General features: G+C 48.5%; 1 protein-coding gene across 2 annotated transcripts in view; it reads right to left on the bottom strand.

The window, feature by feature from the left end:
* Positions 1–21,555, bottom strand: part of gng10 (guanine nucleotide binding protein (G protein), gamma 10) — a 36,035-nt gene extending 14,480 nt beyond the window's left edge. The window contains exon 1 of one of the 2 annotated variants that reach the window (XR_005461543.1): positions 21,261–21,555. Coding sequence is in view for 1 of the 2 variants with exons in the window: in XM_038804149.1 (XP_038660077.1) it covers positions 21,261–21,341 (81 nt within the window). In the remaining variant the exon portion in view is untranslated. The remainder of the gene's footprint in view (positions 1–21,260) is intronic. The other variant, XM_038804149.1, reaches the window with a different exon arrangement.
* Positions 21,556–21,885: the final 330 nt, after the last annotated feature.

Raw genomic sequence — 21,885 nt, 5'->3', positions numbered from 1 at the left:
AATAAATTTAGAGTACCCAATTATTTTTTCCAATTAAGGGGCAATTTAGCGTGGCCAATCCACCTACCCTGGGTTGTGGGGGTGAAACCCACACAGACACAAGGGAATGTGCAAACTCCACACGGATAGTGATCCAGGGTCGGGATTCGAACCCGGGTCCTCAGCGCCGTAGGCAGCAATGCTAACCACTGTGCCACCGTGCTGCCCGAATTAGTCACTGTTAAAGGGAGAGGGAGGAAGTCCGGGGGGGGGGGGGGGGGGGGGGGGGGGGGTTAACTTGGGTATTATTTGGTTCACTGTTGTTGTTTGTAATTTGTGTATTTTGCATATTTTGGGTATAAAGGTTTAACTAAAATATTTTCCCCCAAAAAACCCACGGTCTCATTGAATGGAGACGGGATCAGGCTGGAGGGGCCAAATGGTATCCTCCTCTTCTGTGCTCCCAAGATGGCAAATTATCAATTGGAAATTTCTCAGGGTGCGCGGTATCAGCACTGGTTTCATTCATTCCGATAAAGACCACGTTCCTTGGCGACCATATCCCAGGCCGCGCACCCCAATCGTGTTCGTGGAACAGCGGTCATTCATTTTCTCTCGATTCTTTTGCAATTCCCAATGACCAGACCCTGGAGTGAGACTCCCTGATGGGGAAGAGCTCGCTGCCTTACTTAGCTTCCCCTTCTGCCAGCTTAGTTGCTCAGCTTCGAGCAGAGAAGGTTCGGGGATTGGTTGGATCCGAGGTGGTCCCAGCTCATGTAGAACAGTACCAAATCTTTACTGTCTCGCCCTCGACAACTAGAAGGGAGTCTCACAGACTGAACACACTGCAAAAAGCTTTAAACGTGTTTAATATTAAAATGGCACTGCTCCTATCCAGAGTACGCTCTCCTTCCTTTCCCTGTACATCTTTCAGTGGAGGGACACAGTTACACACATAAACTTAATGTATTTTTTCAACATGTTATAGTCCCACGATTCCCTTATTTTCATTTGTTTTAACTGAACATCTTCGCTACATTTGCCCTTGCTGTTTTTCATTTTTTAAACTAAATTTAAGAGTACCCAATTATTTTTTTCCCGTTAAGGAGCAATTTAGCATGGCCAATCCACCTACTCTGCACATATTTGGGTTGTGGGGGTGAGACCCACGCAGACACGGGGAGAATGTGCAAACTCCACACGGACAGTGACCCGGGGCCGGGATCGAACCTAGGACCTCGGTGCCGTGAGACAGCAGTGCTAACCACTGCGCCACCGTGACGCCTGCCCTTGCTATTTTTCCAACCTGTTCCTTTAACTTCTCTAAACTTCTGACTTCTTTCCCATTGTCCCTTCACTCTTGATCACCATATGAATATTCGTGGATGTAGAATCCTCGTTCGTGGGACATCTTTCCGTATCCAATGTGTTCAGAACAGGGCTCCCCTTGGAGACATCAACTGTAACCCCCTACCTCAGATTTATTTAGAAGGTAACAATTTACAGCACAGAAACAGGCCATTCGGCCCAACTGGTCCGTGCTGGCGTTTATGCACCTCCCACTCTATCCAACAACAACAACAACTTGTATTTATATAGCACCTTAACATAATAAAAGTGGCAAGGCACCTCACAGGGGCGTATTGAACAAAGTCTGACACTGGACCACATAAGGAGGTAGGAGCAGGGAATGCAATAACTCAGGGGTTTAGCCAGCTGGGTTGCTGCCAGGGAAGGTGCGGTTAAAATTGAGGGATGTTCAAGTGGCCCAGAATTAGAGGCTCGCAGAGATCTCGGAGGCTTGTAGGGCTGGGGAGGGGGGGGGGGGGGGGGGGGGAAATCGGAAAACAAGCACGAGCATTTTAAAACTGAGATGATGCCGGATCTCGAAGCAGCACAGGGTCAGTGAGCAGAGAGGAGTGACGGGTGAATGGGACTTGGAAACGAATTGGGACACAGCGGCAGAGCTTAAATTATTCGCCACAAGTGGCTGTTCTTTCAAATGATTTCCTTACGTGGCCGGCTGTCAAACTGGTGTCTGATAAATTGCTGCAGCGATGTGCCTTGGCGAGTCTTGCTCTGTTTGCAGGTCCAGGTTGGTGTTTAAGATCAAACCTCCTCGCTCCTCAACGACATTAATTCCTAAACCAGCATCTTATTTAACTGAAGTAACCAAATATCTAAATAACGGAGGAAGTGAAAGAGGAATTTCAAATCTTCCTTGGCCACAACTTCGGTGCAATATTAATGGTCGGTAAAGGAAACATTATCACAGCCGTGCTAAAAATGACTTGGCAGGTTGTGATGTGAGGTGACGAGACACTGCGTTAGACAGCCAGCCAGTCAGCCTCCGTGTGTGTGACAGGATGTATGCTTTTCTTCCCTATTTATTTTTTTTTCAAAGTACGCTGTTTAAAAAGTTCTAAAAGAAAACACAACCACGTTTTCAAATTTAGATTCTCTAATTTATTCGCATATTCATTTGTGGAATGTGGGCATCACTGGCGAGGCCAGCATTTATTGCCCATCCCTAATCACCCCTGGGGATGTGGCGGTGGGCTGCTTCCTTGAATACAGTAGGGGGCAGTCAAGAGTCAACAGCTTTGCTGTGGGTCGGGAGTCACGTATAGGTCAGACTATATAACAACGGCAGCTTTCTCAAGGGCCTTAGTCAACCAGATGGGCTCATAATAATAATAATCTTTATTGTCACAAGTAGGCTTACATTAACACTGCAATGCAGTTACTGTGAAAAGCCCCTAGTCGCCACATTCCGGCGCCTGTTCGGGTACACTGAGGGAGAATTCAGAATGTCCAAATTACCTAACAGCACGTCTTTCGGGACTTGTGGGAGGAAACCGGAGCACCCGGAGGAAACCCACGCAGATACGGGGAGAACGTGCAGACTCCGCACAGACAGTGACCCAAGCCGGGAATCGCACCTGGGACCCTGACGCTGTGAAACCATGGTGCTAACCACTGTGCTACCGTGCGCTGCCCATTTTTGCAAAACCCAATAGTTTCACGGTGTCACCATTACTGATACGAGCTTGCTGTTCCAGGTCTACTTAATTGAATAGAAATTAAGTTGCATTGTGGGATCTCTCCAGATCATTAGTCCAGGCGTCCGGTTTACTAATCCAGCAGCACAACTGTAGTCATAGACATGGGTCAGGGTTAAGGTTAGGGTTAGGGTTAGCAGGCTGATCCCTGGTACCCACTCCCCGCGGGGGCTCACAGATCTTCTGAAAGACACGTTGAGGAGTGCATTCAAACCACATACTGCAATTTTTCGCTTTCTAAACAGGGGCATAAGAGTATAATAAAGCAAGGACTGTCGTGTTATTCACCCTGGGGTAACACAGACTGAAACTGGATGCAGTTGTATTGTAAAGTAGACACCAAACTTAGACGTTAGTTCAATACATTTTATTGAACTTCTGGAGCAGTGCACACAGCTTGCTGTGGGTTGACACTCTACTAATCTAAGTGTGCTAACTATAACTAACTAGACCAGACTAGCTCTGAGCCACGTGTAGAAGGTGCTAACTGATATTTACACCCTGACTGTCACTACAGTTGTCACCAGTGGAAAGAGGCAGAGTGTTGATGCCTCGTGTGTTTTATAGTGGGAAAACCCCCTCTAGTGTTCTGCCTGGTGATTGGTTGTGTTCTGTCCTGTGTGTTGATTGGCTGTACTGAGTGTCTGTCACTGCCTGTCTGTATCTCATTATGTGCATGAGTGCTTATCGTGACAAGGACATTATGCTAAATCTTTATAATTCAAGTAGACCCCAGCTGGAGTATTGCAATCATTTCGGGACTCTGCCCTTCAGGAAGGGTGTCGAGATCTTAGAGAGGCTGCAGACGAGAGATTGACAAGAATGATACTAAGGCTGAGGAACTTCAGTTAGGCGAGGAGACTGGAGGTCATTTGACAATTTAACAAGAACGTTAGAACGTTAGATTCAGAGATATTGAAAGGATTTTGATGAAAGTAAATAAGGCGGAACTGTACCCAGTAACAGGGGTGTTGGTAACCAGAGAACCCAGACTTAAGGAGCAGAATTTACACCCCCTCCAGTAGGTTTGTAGGCAGGGGGGGGGGGGGGGGGGGGGGGGGAGGGAGGGGGGGGGGGGGGTGCTGTGCTGTAAAATCTCTGGGACGGCCTCCTCTACGTGTTGCCATGAGCACCAATCTTTCCGCAATTTTACGCTGGGATAGGCGAGGCTTAGCCCCACCCATCCGCCCTCACCCCATTTGAGATCCTTAAATTGCAAATTTCTGAACACGCAAGGAGCATTTCCCGCGCAGCCACAATTTTCAGGCTGGCAGGGTTTGGTGCGGTGGGGGGGGGGGGGCAGAAGAAGAGACGGAAGGTTGGGGCGCCTCCATCAGCAACCTCCTTTTAACATTGGGCACCCTACCCCCTTAAATGACTGGCCGTTGCAGGTTCTCCCTTTCCCCCCCACCCGCCTCTTCATCAATACCCAACTCCCTTTGCCCACTCTCTTGCGTATGCAGCAAGCTGTTATGATCTGTTCAGTATTGACTGAAAGGGCGGTGGAATCAGATTCTGCATGAAGGGTGAAGATTTCCAGGGGTAAGGGGAACAGGGGAAAAAGGATTAAGTGGCCGGCACAGTAGCACAGTGGTCAGCACTGTTGCTTCACAGTGCCAGGGTCCCAGGTTCGATTCCCGACTTAGGTCACTGTCTGTGCGGAGTCTGCATGTTCTCCCCGTGTCTGCGTGGGTTTCCTCCGGCTGCTCCAGTTTCTTCCCACAAGTCCCGAAAGACGTGCAGGTTAGGTGAATTGGACATTCTGAATTCTCCCTCTGTGTACCCGAACAGGCGCCGGAGTGTGGCGACTAGGGGATTTTCACAGTAACTTCATTGCAGTGTTAACCAAGCCTACTTGTGACAATAAAGATTATTATTGTGAGCTCTTTCAAAGAGCTGGCACAGGTTAAATGGGCCAAATGGCCTTTTGCTATGGTGTGTCAGTCGATGATTCTACTAACTGAGCACCTGCTGAAATATGCATTAAAATTCTGTTGAAGGCAACCAGAAAAAAAAATGGCAAAAAATTACAAATATTTGCCAAAAGCTAATAGTTTAAGGTGCTACGAAGTACCGATTATTGTTGAAAGATTTGAGACTGTCCCTTTGCCCCAGTATCGTTAGTACAAGATTTGAAAACTTGGCCAAGCGCACTTTTCCCGGTGTGACATCTCTCCGAGGATCAGAACCTCGTGCTCCCAGGGTAGCTGCTCTCCTCCGAATTCATCACAGCGTCGCCCCAGAAAGCCTCATTTCCAGGTCACTAATCACCTCGGGGAGTCGGCCAATTAGAAAGCCGAGGTATCAAAAGGGGTCACCATCCCCTCAGGGCACAGTGTGGTGGCCGTCTCATTGCAGAAATAAATGTCACCAGCCCAAGTCTGTCCATCCACCGGGAGTCGCTCCATCTCAAATCGAGCAGATTTCCACAGGCAGGAGCTAAAATTAATGCGACTGGTTCCTGACACGTTAGTAATTTAATTTGATCTAATTATTATTAATTTGATCTAATTATCTGAGCGATTACGGTGCACTGCCTCGAGAACATACTTGGCAGCTTCTAATCTTTTCTGGAGCAAGCGGTCAGGGTCGGTGGAGGTGGGGGGCATGAGGCAAAAGGAATATTGGGATCATCCAGCCATAGAAGGAGACCATTCAGCCCATTTAAGAGCTATCAAATTAGTCCTATTCCCCTCCCCTCGGATAGTGTGGTAGTATGACTAGAGGTACTACGGTACCTGGGAGTGCTGAGCCACCACTGGTGGCGAAGGCTCGCTGCTCATTGGCCCAATGGTTTGTATTTCATTGGTCAGAGTGTAAAGTAGTTCCGCCCAGTGAGGCGGAGTACAAGAGCCCGTGTTTCCCAGCAGCCTGCCTTTTCTGTACTCGAGCTGCTGGGGAAACATCTTGTTGATTAAAGCCTTCGATTCGGACTACATCCTCGTTTCAGTAGTTATTGATTGTGCATCAGATAGTTTCCCCCCACATTGTTCCGCAAGTATTTATTCCATTCCCTTCTGCCTCCAGCACACATAACATTCCAGATCATAGCAGCATGCGACACGAAAACATCTCGCTGCACCTTGCCTTCTCTGATTCTTGTGCCGGTAATCTTAAACCCCTGTCCTCTGATCACCATTGCTCCCAGCAGGTTTCGCTATTTACTCCAGCAAATTTTAATCATCTCAAAGACTCTACACTGGGTTGGGGCTCGAAATTTGAGAAGCAGTTACATCAAAAGTACTGGGGCGCACATGTAGACATTGAACATATTCAATAGGAGCAGGAGGAAGCCATTCGTCCCCTCGGGCCTGTTCCACCATTCAATAAGATCATGGCCGATCGCTTTGTGGCCCCAATTCTACTTTCCTGCACTGGCCCCCCAGAATCCTCACCTTACTCGTCAATCAAAAATCTGTCCAACTCAACCTCAAGTATACTCAACAACCCAGCCTCCACTGCGCGCTGGAGTACAGAATTCCAAAGATTGTTTTTTAAGGGGCAATTTAGCATGGCCAATCCACCTACCCTGCACATTTTTGGGTTGTGGAGGCAAAACCCACGCAAATACGAGGAGAAAGTGCAAACCCCACACGGACAGTGACCCAGAGCCGGGATCGAACCTGGGACCTCGGCGCTGTGAGGCAGCAGGGCTAACCCACTGCGCCACCGTGCTGCCCAGGAATTCCAAAGATTAACCATCCCCAGAGAAGAAAATCTTCTTCGTACTGAATGAAACGGGCGAGCCCTTATTTCAAACTGTGTCCCCTGGTTCCAGACTCCCACACGAGGGGAAATATCCTGTCGAGCACCCTCAGAATCTTACATCTTCCAATTGAACGAACTCTGATTCCTCTGAACTGCAATGAGTAGAGCATAACGGCAACTCTATAACAGAACATTTTTTCTCGGTTTTCTTTGCACAGTCTAATGAGTTATCTTCATCTTTCTTGCTCTTAACCCATTGAAGTCTAAGATACCAACAGTCCAAACATTAGGTGGAGTGGCCATGCTAAAATTGCCCCTTAGTGTCCAAAAGGTTAGGTAGGGTTACAGGGATAGAGTGGACAACTCGGCGGTGCAGAGGGATCTGGGCGCTCTGGTGCATGAACCACAAAGTTGGCAGTGATTAGGAAGGCAAATGGAATGTTGGTGTTTAATGCAAGGGAAATGAAATATAAAATGTACAGGAGTTTTACTGCCTTAGAGAATCCACATCTGGAAGAATACAGTGTACAGCTTTGGTGCGCTTATTTGGAAAAGGATATAATTGCGTTTGAAGCAGTTCAGATTCAACTCATTCCATGCATGATGGGCATATCTTACAAAGAAAGGTTGGGCCTCTGCCCATTGCAGTTCAGAAGGAGGTGATCGGATTGGAACACGCAAGAGATCCTGGGGGGACTTGACCGCGTAAATAATGCCACAAGGAGTTTCCTCTGATGGAAGAGACTAGAATTAGGGACACAGTTTAAGAATAAGAGTGAGACATTAAGACCTGTGAGAAGAAAGTTTCTCTGGAGGGTGGTTAGTCTGTGGAGTTTGACAGGAGTACGCCATCTAGCCCCTCAAACATGTCCCGTCATTCAGCTCGATCATGGCTCTTCTTCAACCTCAGCGCCATTTTCCCTACACATATTTTTAGTATCTCGAAATCTATCCATCTCGGACTTGAACACACTCAATGACTGAGCCTCTACATCACTTTCTGGGTGAGCAGTTTCCTCCTCTTCTTATCCCTAATCGTAGAGTCCCTACAGTGCAGAAGGAGGCCATTTGGCCCATCGAGTCCACACCTCTGAAAGAGCACCATACCTAGGCCCAAGCCCCCACCTTATCCCCACCTAATCTTGGGCACTAAGGGGCAATTTTAGCATGCCCAACCCACCTACCCTGCACGCCTTTGAACTATGGGAGGAAGCGGGAGCACCAGGACGAAACCCACGCACACAGGGGGAGAACATACAAACTCCACACAGGGTCACCCAAGGCTGGAACTGAACTCGGGACCATGGCGCTGAGAGACAGCAGTGCTAGCCACTGTGCCACCCCTCTAGTGACCTACCTCTTATTCCGAGACCTGGCCCCTGGTTCTAGACTCCCCACTTGTGGGCACAGTCTCAGGGTAACAATGAGGTTGCCTCTCATTCTTCTAAACTCGACAGAATACAGACCCAGTTACCTCAATCAGTAAGGGAACCAAGGGTTATGCGAATAAGGCGGGAAAGTGGAGTTGAAGATCATCAGATCAAATCAGTTATGATCTCACTGAATGGCGCAGCAGACCCAATGGGCTGAATGGACAACTTCCACTCCAAAATCTTATGGTCTATAATTTCTCCTCATAGATCAATCCCGCATTCCCATGAAGCAGAATAGTTAGAATTCTATATTTAATAGGGAGCTGCACATGGCAAGGATTGTTAGACCAAGGGAGTCTCTCTCTAGATCAGGCATTTTCAAAGTGGAGGTCGCTGCCCTCGGGTGGGTCGCAGACGGGTGTCGGGAGGGTCCCGGAGCCAACCATTGTGGCGTTCCCGATCGCGGGAATTCACGCACAACACCAGGCTTTTAACAATGCCGGCTGCGAGCGGCTTTAATAATGGCGGCTGCGACCGGCTAAAAAAATGCAGGCAGACTGCGCATGCATGCCCGCTCATCAGTGCGCATGCGGTCCTGGAATGTCAATGGACTGGCAAGCCTGACTCCAAATGAAGCTGACTGAACATCTGCGCCTCAGCTTTGACAACACATTAAAAACATGGCACAGTTCAATGAACCTGTCAGCATTCTGGAGTAGTGTCTCCGAGGAGTATCCGGAGCTGAGTAAAATAAGCATTTTGTTGCTCTTGTTCTTCACAATGATCTACATGTGCAAGGTTGGATTTTCCATTCTCACAAAGGTGAAGATGGCAGAAAGAAACCGGCTGAATCCTGCACCCGATAGGTGTGTATCCCTCTCCACCTGTGAACCTGATTGGAGTGAGATCGTGAGGACAAAGCAGGCTCACCTCTCGCATTAAAGGTAAAAGAAAATGGTGGGTCGCAAAGATCGGCCGGTTGGTAAAAATGGGTCCTCGGAAAAAAAGTTTGAAAAACACTGCTCCAGATTGAAGACTCTCGTTTTTACTGAGAATCAAAATGAGTCTTTTACCGCTTTCAGTAAGAGGGAAAAAAAATCTGTGGTGACTGGCTAAAAATATTGTCACATTCCTGGGGAATCCCCTGAGCTAACTTCCGAAAAACATTTTCTCCCCGAAAGGGGAGGAAATGGTAATATTGCGGGAAACATTTTTAAATTAGAGACTAGAACTACCACGTCAACAGGAGAACACAAATATTTGAAGCCATAAGAGAGCCCAGGGTCCCCAGACACAAACCTGCATCAATTAAATTTGATTTACTCGAACTTTCAAACTGTGCAGACTCTTGAAAAGCCGTGTAACGGGCGGGATTTACCGGCTGTTCACGCCGGCAGTAAATTCCAGTCCCACGCCGGCGCATGGGTTTCTCGGTGACGATCCTGTTGGCGGGCCACCTCACCTGCCGAAAAGCACGCGACAGGGTGGTCGGTAATTCCTGCTCAATATGGGTGGCACGGTAGCACATTTGTTAGCACTGTTGCATCACAGCACCAGGGTCCCGGGTTCGATTCTCAGCTTGGGTCACTGTCTGTGGGGAGTCTGCACGTTCTCCCCGTGTCTGCGTGGGTTTCCTCCGGGTACTCCGGTTTCCTCCCACACATCCCGAAAGATGTGCTGGTTAGGTGAATTGGACATTCTGAATTCTCCCTCAGTGTACCCGGAATGTGGTGACGAGGGGAGTTTCACAGTAACCTCATTGCGGTGTTAATGTAAGCCTACTTGTGACACTAATAAAGATTATTATTGTATTTGTTCATTTCAATTGCTGTTGAACGCTATAAATTGGAACTAAAGAATGCTCTATATGGTGGAAATCATTGTGGGACAATTCTCAAATCTTAAGCACTATAAATATATATTTGTTCAGCAGGAGTGAGGAAGATGTATATAAAAAAATTTCCTGCAACCCCCTTCGGAAGGGGAACAGTTTATAATTTCTGCTTCCACTGCTTCCCAACTTTTACCTGGATTGATCTCATTTTAATGTCACAGATTATATGTGACCCCGAAGTGAAAATTCAGGGATTACGAGGGCTATTGATTTGATGGAGTGGGGGGGGGGGGGGGACACACGCTTGGAAGCTCCAGCTGTTGAATGGGAGTGGGGGGGATGTGAAGCTTCACTGGGCGAGTGTGGGGGAGGGGGTTGGCTAAAATAGGAGAGGAGCGTTTGGGGGGAGGGGGGGGGGGGGGAAATCTATAAAAGAGCTCCTACTTTCTTAGGGGATTTAGTTTGCAGCAGCAATCTGGCCCCAGAGGGCTGTTCAATAGGCCACGCCCACCCACGGGGAAAAAAGGCCCCATGAATTTGAAAGGGTCCTCGGAGATGTCAGGAATCAGTCCGAGCGTCACGGCAGCCCCCGCCCCCGGAGCTCACGACCCCAAATTCTCATCTCGTATCCCCCCCCTGGGGGGTCAGGGCCTGCTGTTTTGGAAGCCCTGCCCTAATCTAAGGGGTGACAGCAACAACTTGCATTATATTGTACCTTTAACCCTGAAAAGTGTCCCAACGTTCTCCCCTGAAGCATTACCATGTTCAATCTGTGGTGGAAATTACACCCGCCACATATTTCCTCCCAAAGAAATTTCTTTACATCACGGCACAGAAAAGATCATCTCTTCTCCACCAGATGGAGTTTCTGGGGTGTTTTTTTTTGAGCCCCTGGGTGTTGAGACACTTGCGCATGCAAGCCACTGTTGAAGATACAGTAGAGTTTGGACAAACCGGAGACAGGAAGCTGTAAAGAGAATCCATTATGTTGCTCTCTGTCAAGAAAGTATCTGAATTTGGCAGTCAATTTGCCCCATCGCATCATGGGAGCCTCGCCTGTCAGTTATAGACACCATAGATTGACTAACCTGGTTGAATTATCTTTCATCCGTTACAACGCAACTTCAAGATGGAAAAGCATGAAACCATTTCAAATTCTTAAAAGTTCTGGACAAATTAACACACGTCCCACATTTGCCGTGGCACTGTAGCACAGTGGTTAGCACCGTTGCCGTACAGCGCCAGGGACCTGACTCAGTATTAGCAGAGGCCACTTGAAGGAAATATCTGAAAAAGCACCCTACCTAGGGCCACTCCGCCACCGTATCCCTATAATCGCAAACCTACACATTCATGTCCACGGAATAAAACTGTCTGTGCGGAGTCTGCACGTTCTCCCCGTGTGTGCGTGGGTTTCCTCCGGGTGCTCCGGTTTCCTCCCACAAGTCCTGAAAGACGTGCTGTTAGGTGATTTGGACATTCTGAATTCTCCCTCAGTGTACCCAAACAGACGCTGGAGTGTGGCAACGAGGGGATTTTCACAGTAACTTCATTGCAGTGTTACTGTAAGCCTACTTGTAACAATAAAGATTATTATTATACCCCAATAAAACCACAAGCAGACGTGTACTTGCTGTCGCTCTGGGTTATTTTCACTTGCTGTACGTACATAGAACATAGAACAGTACAGCACAGAACAGGCCCTTCGGCCCTCGTTGTGCCGAGCAATGATCACCCTACTTAAACCCACGTAACCCGTATACCCGTAACCCAACAATCCCCCCATTAACCTTACACTACGGGCAATTAAGCATGGCCAATCCACCTAACCCGCACATCTTTGGACTGTGGGAGGAAACCGGAGCACCCGGAGGAAACCCACGCACACACGGGGAGGACGTGCAGACTCCACACAGACAGTGACCCAGCCGGGAATCGAACCTGGGACCCTGGAGCTGTGAAGCATTGATGCTAACCACCATGCTACCGTGAGGCCCCCTGCATTTTACACAACGGGAGTAGCATTGTGCCTGGTGTCGGTGTAACCAGAAAATGCTGGAAATATTCACAGGTCAGGCACCATCCGAAGAGAAGAGAAACAAGAGCTAACAATTCAGCTCAACCACCTTCCATCGAAACTCACAAAGGTAGTCTGACTCTGAATCAACCCAGAATGTAAACTCACAAGGGGGGATTGACAGAGTCAATCAGAATGGGATAATGCCGAGTGCAAATCCAGTGCAATGGTAATTCTAAGCTCCAGAAAGTTTGGGGAGGACGGTCTGTGTCCTGCCCGGGGCTCCCTGCAAACATGCCTTCCAACAACAACAACTTGCATTTATACAGTACCTGTAACACAGTAAAATGTCCTGAGCAGCTTCGTAGAAGCATCATGATAAATCTTTTTTTTATAATATAAATTTAGCGTACCCAATTCATTTTTTCCAATTAAGGGGAAATTTAGCATGGCCAATCCACCTACCCAGCACATCTTTGGGTTGTGGGGGTGAAACCCACGCAGACACTGGGAGAATGTGCAAACTCCACACGGACAGTGACCCGGGGCCGGGATCGAACCTGGGACCTCGGCGCCATGAGGCAGCAGTGCTAACCCACTGCGCCACCGTGCTGCCCATCATGATAAATCTGACCACGAGCCATATTGGGAAGTGTTGCACAAGTGACAAAAAAGCTTTACCACCCCGAGTTTCCTGTTATTTGCATTTTCTCACCCAGCCCCCTCTCTGACATAGAACATAGAACAGTACAGCACAGAACAGGCCCTTCGGCCCTCAATGTTGTGCCGAGCCATGATCACCCTACTCAACCCACATATCCACCCTATACCCGTAACCCAACAACCCCCCCCCCCTTAACCTTACTTTTATTCGGACACTACGGGCAATTTATCATGGCCAATCCACCTAACCCGCACATCTTTGGACTGTGGGAGGAAACCGGAGCACCCGGAGGAAACCCACGCATACACGGGGAGGACGTGCAGACTCCACACAGACAGTGACCCAGCCGGGAATCGAACCTGGGACCCTGGCGCTGTGAAGCATTTATGCTAACCACCATGCTACCCTGCTGACCTTTCTGTCCTTGACCTGCTGCAACGTTCCAATGAAACAGTACCTCAGCCTTTCGACTCGACAATCTTACAGCTTTCTGGAGTTAACATGGGAGTTCAGCAATGGTAGATTATAATCTCTGCCTCCATCTTCATCTACAGGTGTGTTTATCTACTAGGCCAATGTTGCCTTGTTTCTTTCTTTAGCCCTTCGTGTAGCTGTCAGAAACATGCTATCCAGCCAGTCACACCTCATCTGGCCGCATCTTTTGTTTTGTTGCCCATTACCACAAAACCTTTTGCCATTTCATGGACTGCGGTGATTCGAGGCAGCGACTCACTACCACCTTTTGATGGCAAGAGAAGTACTGGCCTAGCCGGCACAAGAAGGAACAAAAAAAATAATAATTGTTCCACCTTCCCTCCTCCCTATCACAGAGTTCCCCATTTGGTCTTTCTTTTAAAACAACAAAAACTGCAGATTGTGGAAATCGGAAATGGAAAATGGAAATTAGCAGCAGGTCAGAGGGAGGGAGGGAGCCGGAGTACAGCTTTGGATTCAGGTAGGTGCTTAAGTGTTGTATTTTTACCTGTATTTAAGTTGGGAGGTTGCTAAACCCGAGACACTATACTTGTAGTGTCCCCCACCCTTCCACCTCCTTTAACCCAAGGGGGTGAGTGAATATCAGGTCAGCTCTTTCCTTCTTTTCTTTTATCCGCAAGTTATCTAGAGGGGAAGGCAGTGCAGTGTTCCTCCTGCAGAATGTTTGAGGTGAGGGACGCCGTCGGTGTCCCTGCTGATTTCACCTGTGGGAAGTGCACCCATCTCCAGCTCCTCAGAAACCGCGTTAGGGAATTGGAGCTGGAGCTGGATGAACTTCGGATCATTCAGGAGGCAGAGGTGGTCACAGATAGTAACTTCAGGGATGTAGTTACTCCGAAGTATGTAGATAGATGGGTGACGGTGAGAGGGCTGGGAGGAAGCAGTCAGTGCAGGGATCCCCTGTGGTCGGTCCCCTCAGTAACAAGTATACCGTTTTGGATACTGTTGAGGGGGACGTCCTACCAGGGGTAAGTCACGGTGAACGGATCTCCAGCACTGAGTCCGTCCCTGTGGCTCAGAAGGGAAGGAGGGAGAGCAGGAGAGCAATAGTTATTGGGGACTTGATAGTTAGAGGGACAGATAGACGGTTCTGTGGCAGCGAAAGAGACTCACGGATGGTATGTTGCCTCCCGGGTGCCAGGGTCCATGGCGTCTCGAACCGTGTTTTCAGAATCCTTAAGGGGGAGGGGGAACAGTCACAAGTCGTGGTGCACATCGGTACCAACGACATAGGTAAGAGAAGGGACGGGGATTTACAACAGGAATTTAGGGAGCTAGGGTGGAAGCTGAGAGCCAGGACAAACCATGTTGTCATCTCTGGTTTGTTGCCGGTGCCACGTGCTAGTGAGGTGAGGAACAGGGAGAGAGTGCAGATAAACACATGGCTGCAGGGATGGTGTAGGAGGGAGGGTTTCAGGTACGTGGATAATTGGAGCACATTCTGGGGAAGGTGGGACCTGTACAGACAGGACGGTTTGCACCTGAACCAGAGGGGCACCAATATCCTGGGAGGGAAATTTGCTCCGGCTCTTCAGGGGGGTTTAAACTAATTTGTCAGGGGGATGGGAAAACGAGCTGTAGTCCAGAAGCCAGTGTTGAGAGTAGTGAGGTACTGAGGAGGGTATCAAGGTCGCAGGAGTGTACCGGCAGACAGAGAGGTGGGTTGAAGTGTGTCTACTTCAATGCAAGGAGCATCCAGAAAAGGTAGGTGAACTTGGAGCGTGGATTGGTACTTGGGCCTACGATGTTGTGGCCATTACGGAGACATGATTAGAACAGGGACAGGAATGGTTGTTGGAAGTTCCGGGGTATGGATGTTTCAGTAAGAGTAGGGAAGGTGGTAAAAGAGGTGGAGGAGTAGCATTGTTAATCAAGGATAGTTTAACAGCTGCACAAAGGCAGTTTGAAGGGGATCTGCCTACTGAGGTAATATGGGCTGAAGTTAGAAATAGAAAGGAGCGGTCACATTGTTAGGAGTTTTCTATAGACCGCCAAATAGTGGAGGAAGAAATTGCAAAGCAGATTATGGATAGGTGTGGAGGTCTCAGGGTAGTTGTCATGGGTGACTTTAACTTTCCAAATATTGATTGGAACCTCTAACGGTCAAACAGTTCGGATGGGGCAGTTTTTGTACAGTGTGTGCAGGAGGGTTTCCTGACACAATATGTGGATAGGCCAACAAGAGGGGGGGCCACATTGGATTTGGTACTGGGTAATGAACCGGGCCAAGTGTTAGATTTGTTTGTGGGAGAGCACTTTGGAGATAGTGTCGGTGTCTTTCACTATTGCAATGGAGAGGGATAGGGCCAAACGCAGGGCAAGGTTTATAATTGGGGGAGGGGTAATTATGATGTGATTAGGCAAGAATTATGGAGCATAAGATGGGAACAGAAAAGGCACAAATGAAAAGTGGAGCTTGTTCAAGGAACAAATACTGCGTGTCCTTGACAGGTATGTCCCTGTCAGGCAGGGAAGAAATGGTCATGTGAGGGAACCATGGTTCACAAAAGAGGTTGTATGTCTTGTCAAGAGGAAAAAGGAAGCGTATGTAAGGATGAGAAAACAAGGTTCAGTTGGGTCGCTTAAGGGCTACAAGGTAACAAGGAATGAGCTAAAAAAAAAAAAAGGGCTTAGGAGAGCTAGGAGGGGGCATGAGAAGTCCTTGGCGGGTTGGATCAAGGAGAACCCCAAGGCTTTTTACTCTTATGTGAGAAATAAAAGAATGACCAGGGTGAGGGTAGGGCCAGTCAAGGACAGTAGTGGGAACTTGTGCATGGAGTCCGAGGAGATAGGAGAGGCGTTGAATGAATACTTTTCTTCAGTGTTCACCAAGGAGAGGCGCCATGTTTTTGAGGATGAGAGTGTGATACAGGCGGGTAGGCTGGAGGAGGTAGATGTTCTGAGGGAGGATGTATTAGCAAATTTGAAAAACCTTGAGTGCGACAAGTCCCCTGGGCCGGATGGGATATATCCTTGGATTCTTTGGGAGGCAAGGGACGAGATTGCAGAGCCTTTGGCTTTGATCTTTGGGTCCTCACTGTCCACGGGGATAGTGCCAGAGGACTGGAGAGTGGCGAATGTTGTTCCTCTGTTCAAGAAAGGGAATAGGAATGACCCTGGTAATTTGTGGCCGGTTAGTCTTTTTCGGTGGTCGGTAAGTTAATGGAAAAGGTCCTGAAGCATAGGATTTATAACCATTTGGAAAGATGCAGCTTAATCCGGGATAGTCAACATGGATTCGTGAAGGGTAAGTCTTGCCTCACAAATTTGATTGAATTCTTTGAGGAGGTAACTAAGCATGCAGATGAAAGTAGAGCAGTTGATGTCGTATACATGAATTTTAGTAAGGCGTTTGATAAGCTTCCCCATGATCGGCTCATAAAGAAAGTAAGGAGGTTTGGGATAGAGGGAAATTTGGCCAATTGGATAAGTAACTGGCTATCACATAGCAGAGGGTGGTGGTGGATGGAAAATTTTCAGACTGGAGCCCAGTTACCAGCGGTGTACCACAGGGATCAGTGCTGGGTCCTCTGCTATTTGTGATTTTTATCAATGACTTGGGGGAGGGGGTTGAAGGGTGGGTCAGTAAATTTGCTGATGACATCAAGATTGATGGAGTAGTGGAGGAGGTGGAGGGCTGTTGTAGGCTGCAAAGAGACATTGATAGGATGCAGAGCTGGGCTGAAAAATGGCAGATGGAGTTTAACCCTGATAAGTGCGAGGTGATTCATTTTGGGAGAAAAAATTTGAATGCGGATTACAGGGTCAACGGCAGAGTTCTGAGGAATGTGGAGGAACAGAGAGATCTTGGGGTTCATGTCCACAGATCTCTGAAGGTTACCACTCAAGTGGATAGAGTCGTGAAGAAGGCCTATAGTGTGTTAGCGTTTATTAACAGGGGGCTTGAGTTTAAGAGCCGCGGGTTTATGCTGCAACTATACATGACCCTGGTGAGACCACATTTGGAGTATTCTGTGCAGTTCTGGTCACCTCATTATAGGAAGGATGCGGAAGCTTTGGAAAGGGCGCAAAGGAGATTTACCAGGATGCTGCCTGGTTTGCAGGATAGATCTTATGAGGAAAGGTTGAGGGAGCTAGGGCTTTTCTCATTGGAGCGGAGGATGAGAGGCGACTGAATAGAGGTTTATAAGATGATGAGGGGGATAGATACAGTGGACGTTCAGAGACTATTTCCTTGAGTGGATGTAGCTGTTACAAGGGGGCATAACTATAAGATTCAGGGTGGGAGATATAGGAGGGATGTCCGAGAGTGGTTAGGGTGTGGAATGGACTGCCTGCTGTGATAGTGGAGTCAGACACTTTAGGAACTTTCAAGCGGTTATTGGATAGGAACATGGAGCACACCAGAATGACAGGGAGTGGGATAGCTTGATCTTGGTTTCGGACAATGCTCGGCACAACATCGAGGGCCGAAGGGCCTGTTCTGTGCTGTACTGTTCTATATGTTCTTTGTCAGGTAGCAGAGGGAGACAGGGTTAACGCTGGAGGTCGAGGTGACCTTTGAATGGAACTGAAGAAAGATTAAAATGTTTTGAGCTGGAAGGGCGAGAGGCCAGGAAGGACAAAAGGGAAGTTTGCAATAGGACAGCGGAGATTAAAGCGGGGCCAGGAAGGGCGAGAGGAAAGCTTTGCGATAGGGCAGCGGAGATTAAATGACAACATGATGCAACAGCCAAAGAGAGGGGTAATGGATATGATAAAGGAACAAAAGATGGGTCCAAGTGAGGCAAATGGCTACAATAGCAAGCGACTGAATGCAACATGAAGGGATAAAGAAAGAAACAAGACAAGACTGACACAGCAAGGAAACACACACATGTAATCTCTGCCTCCAGCTTGATACACAAGTCCTGAAAGATGCTGAGTGAGGAGTTGAAAGACAAAATGCTGTCCCTCGTGTTTCACTCTAACACTGGAGCAGGCCAAAGACAGAATGGTCAGAGTGGGAGCAAAGTGTTCTTCCTCGACCCCTTCCATTTGCTCAATCCCGATTCCGTTTATACCGTCCCTCAGTTCTGATGAAGGATCGGGGCGGAGACTTTATCTCTGCTTCCCCCCCCCCCCCCCCCCCCCATGGTCGCTGCATGGCGGGATGAGATTCTGCAATATTTTCTGTTTATTGCTTGGCCAAAGAGGCAAATGCTAAGGAGCATCTTAAAGGAGGAGGACGTGGAGCGGGACGGGGGAGTAGGAGACCTGGAGTGGTCTTGGGGCCCAGGGCAGCTTTTGGCCTGGCTGCCAATGGCAGAACGAGGATAACTGGGCTTTTATAAAAGAGTTCAGGATTACTGGAGCACAGAAACCCGCGAGTTGTGGAAGATTACACAGGTAAGGGAGAGCGGAGAATCGTAGAATAGTTGCAGCACAGGCGGAGGCCTTTCGGCCCATCAGGTCGATGCTGGCCCGCTGCTGGCACAATTCACCTCATGCCAATCCTCTGCATTTTTCCAGCAGCCCTGTGCATTCTTCCTTTTCAGATAATGATCCAATCCCTTCCTGAAAGTCTCGATTGATCCTGCCTCCACCACACTCTCAGGCGGTGCATTCCAAACCTCAACCCCGCGCTGGGTGGAAAGGTTTCTCCTCGAGTCACCACTGCTTCTTTCACCAGTTACCCCAAATCCGTGCCCTCTGGGTCTCAAACCCTCCGCCAATGGGAAGCCCTTCTCTCTCTCTGCGCTGTCCAGACTAACTCCTTATTTGTGACACCTCCAGAAAATCTCCTCTCAACCTTCACTTCTCAAAGGAAAACAGTCCTAACTTCTCCCCGTGTCCGCGTGGGTTTCCTCCGGGTTGCTCCGCGTTTCCTCCCACAGTCCAAAGATGTGCAGGATAGGTGGATCGGCCATGCTAAATTGCCCTTAAGTGCCCAAGGATGTCCAGTTTAGGTAACGGGGAAAGGGTGGAGTGGGGTGGAGCAGAAAGTGGGCCTAGGTAGGGTGCTCTTTTGGAGGGCGGTGCAGACTCGATGGGCCAAGTGGCCTCCTTCTGCCCTGTAGGGATTCTATATTCCTCCAATCTATCTACAGAACTAATTTCTCACCTCTGGAATCATTCTTGTGAAGCTTTTCTGCATCCTCTCCCAATCCACTGTTACCAGACTCCTGAATGACCCTCTTATGGACTGAACTGATCTCCTCACACATCTTCTCTACTGAGTAGCACTACACAACTGTATGCTTCACCCGATGCTTGTGTCTATGTATTGACATTGTGTATTTATGCATGCCCCATGTTTATTTTCACGTATCGGGACTGTATGCGGAACAATGCTTTTCGCTGTACCTCGGTATACGTGACAATAAAACAAATACAAAGTTGGGCGCTCAGATCGGAACACAATATTCCAACTGAGGCGGAATCAGAGGCCATGGAGCAGGTTTCAAAATAAGGAAGAGAATTTTTAAAATCAAGGCTTCGCCAGGTTGAAAGTCAATTTCAAGTCAGCAGGTTGAGATGGGTGGGGGAGGGGGGCGAACGACATTAGGACACTGGCAACATTACATCAGTTCAAATTTACAAAAAGGTGCAAAGTGGAAGAAATTAAATGTTGAAAAAGTTGCGACCGACCCCACCTCACGGCACCGCCGACAATGCAGAGCTCCCCGAATACTGTGCAACAAACACCATCGGAGATCTCACACAAAGTCTGGACTGGATCAATTCACCAACCTCAGGCTCAAAGGAAGGATTGCTGTGAACAGTCATTGCGATAAAAATAGGAGCTATTCTCCCTGTATCCGATAAAACACAAGATATTGCGTTTTGCAAAAGAGACTCGATTAGGGGTGCACAAGTTTAAAAATAAGGATGAAGTGGGCTTTCGATTAAGACGGAGATGAGAATAATTTTCTCTCGGAGATTTGTAAATCTTTGGAACGCTGTACCCCGGGAGAGTGGTGAAGGCAGGGTCGGATCGTTGAATATTTGTACGGCAGGGCGGCATGGTGGCGCAGTGGTTAGCACTGCTGCCTACGGCGCTGAGGATCCGGATTCGATCCTGGCCCCGGGTCACTGTCCATGTGGAGTTTGCACATTCGCACCGTGTCTCTGTGGGCTCACCCCCACAACCCAAAATTGTGCAGGCTGGGTGGATTGGCTACGCTAAATTGCCCCTTCGTGGGAAAGAAATAATTAGGTACTCTAAATTTATTTTTTAAAAAGGGGAAAAAAAAGAATATTTGTAAAGTAGATAGATTCTCAAAATCCCTACAGCGCAGAAGGAGGCCATTCAGCCCATCAAGTCTGCAATGACACTCTGGAAGAAGCGTTACCTAGACCCACTCCCCCACCTTATCTCCATAGCCCCACCTAACCTGCACATCTTTGGACTGTGGGAGGGAACCGGAGCACCCCGGAGGAAACCCACGCACACACGGGGAGAACGTACAAACTCCGCACTGTTAGATTCTTGACTAACAATCGAGCCAAACGATATTGGGGCAAGGCGGTGAAGTAGAGTTGAGGCCACAATCAGCTTGCGGAATGACGGGGGCACGCTCGAGGGGCCAAATGGCCATCTCCTGCTCCCAATTCGTCTGTCCCTATCGCCTGCGTTTCGGAGTTCCACCAGCGATGTTGCCGGACTGCTGGGCATTTCCCAGCGTCTATTTCACACGCTTTGGGGCACCCTGGGGCATGGGGAGGCGCTACAGAAATGCAACTCTTTCTTGGCACCAAGCTCCGGTATGTTTAACTGTCTGGCCGTTGGCAGTGGAGTGGGAGGAGGCAGGGGTGCCCCGAGCCTCAGTCAAACCTGCAGTTTGGGGGGAATGCAAAGTGCCCAGTTTGAGGAATGCAAAGTACCCCAGGTTGCACGGTTCTGTTTTGGGTACAACTTTCTTTTGAAAAATTAAAAGAAATAACTTTTTACACCCATGTTAGCAAAAGCCGCGTGTGGCGTCTGTTGGAGGGAGAGAAATGTGTCTCAAACTAAAGATGCACAATGTAACTTTTGCAACACTTGAGATCCATTCTTCCCCCAGGGTGTAACCTGGGGGGGAAACGGATACATTTGTTGCAATTTCTTTCCCTCCCCGGGAATGGAACGCTCGCGTTCTCGATACAAAATGTAGCAATTTTGTATCCCCGCGCTTCATTCACCCACCTTCATCCTCTCGATTCCTGCCTCAAACTTCAGCTGCTCCACCATCCGCTGCATGCTCGACACGCTGGAGTTTGTACTCATGCTTTTCACCCTCTCCTCTCTGCAAAGAAATCTACTTTATGCTTCCCCCCCGCTCTGTCTTTTTAATGCTACTCACTCTGTTGCTGAGCTAATACTTTTTTTTTGCAAAATAAACTCCGCCCAGGCTCCCACTGAAGGAACTGATGTCACCGGGATTCACTGGAGGGGGGAGACCAGCCCACTGAATACACAAACTCTTCACCATCTCCAGTGGACACAAGATGGGGCAGAGACTTCAATAGAAGCGCTCATACTGCCACCTACCTCCTCACTGTGAGGTTTGCAGGAGTACCGAGTGAGGGTTTTGTAGTGGGGGAATGGTTCATTATCCACACGCAATGGAAAAGCAGTCAAGCACAAATATAATAATAATTTTTATTGTCACCAAATAGGCTTACATTAACACTGCGATGAAGTTACTGTGAAAAGCCCCTAGTTGCCACATTCCGGTGCCTGTTCGGGTACACTGAGGGAGAATTCAGAATGTCAAGTTCACCTGACAAGCACGTCTTTCGGGACTTGCGGGAGGAAACCGGAGCACCCG

The sequence above is a fragment of the Scyliorhinus canicula genome, chromosome 8 (assembly GCF_902713615.1).
Source record: "Scyliorhinus canicula chromosome 8, sScyCan1.1, whole genome shotgun sequence".
NCBI classification, from domain to species: Eukaryota; Metazoa; Chordata; class Chondrichthyes; order Carcharhiniformes; family Scyliorhinidae; genus Scyliorhinus; species Scyliorhinus canicula.
This window is presented reverse-complemented; position numbering and strand designations above follow the sequence as displayed.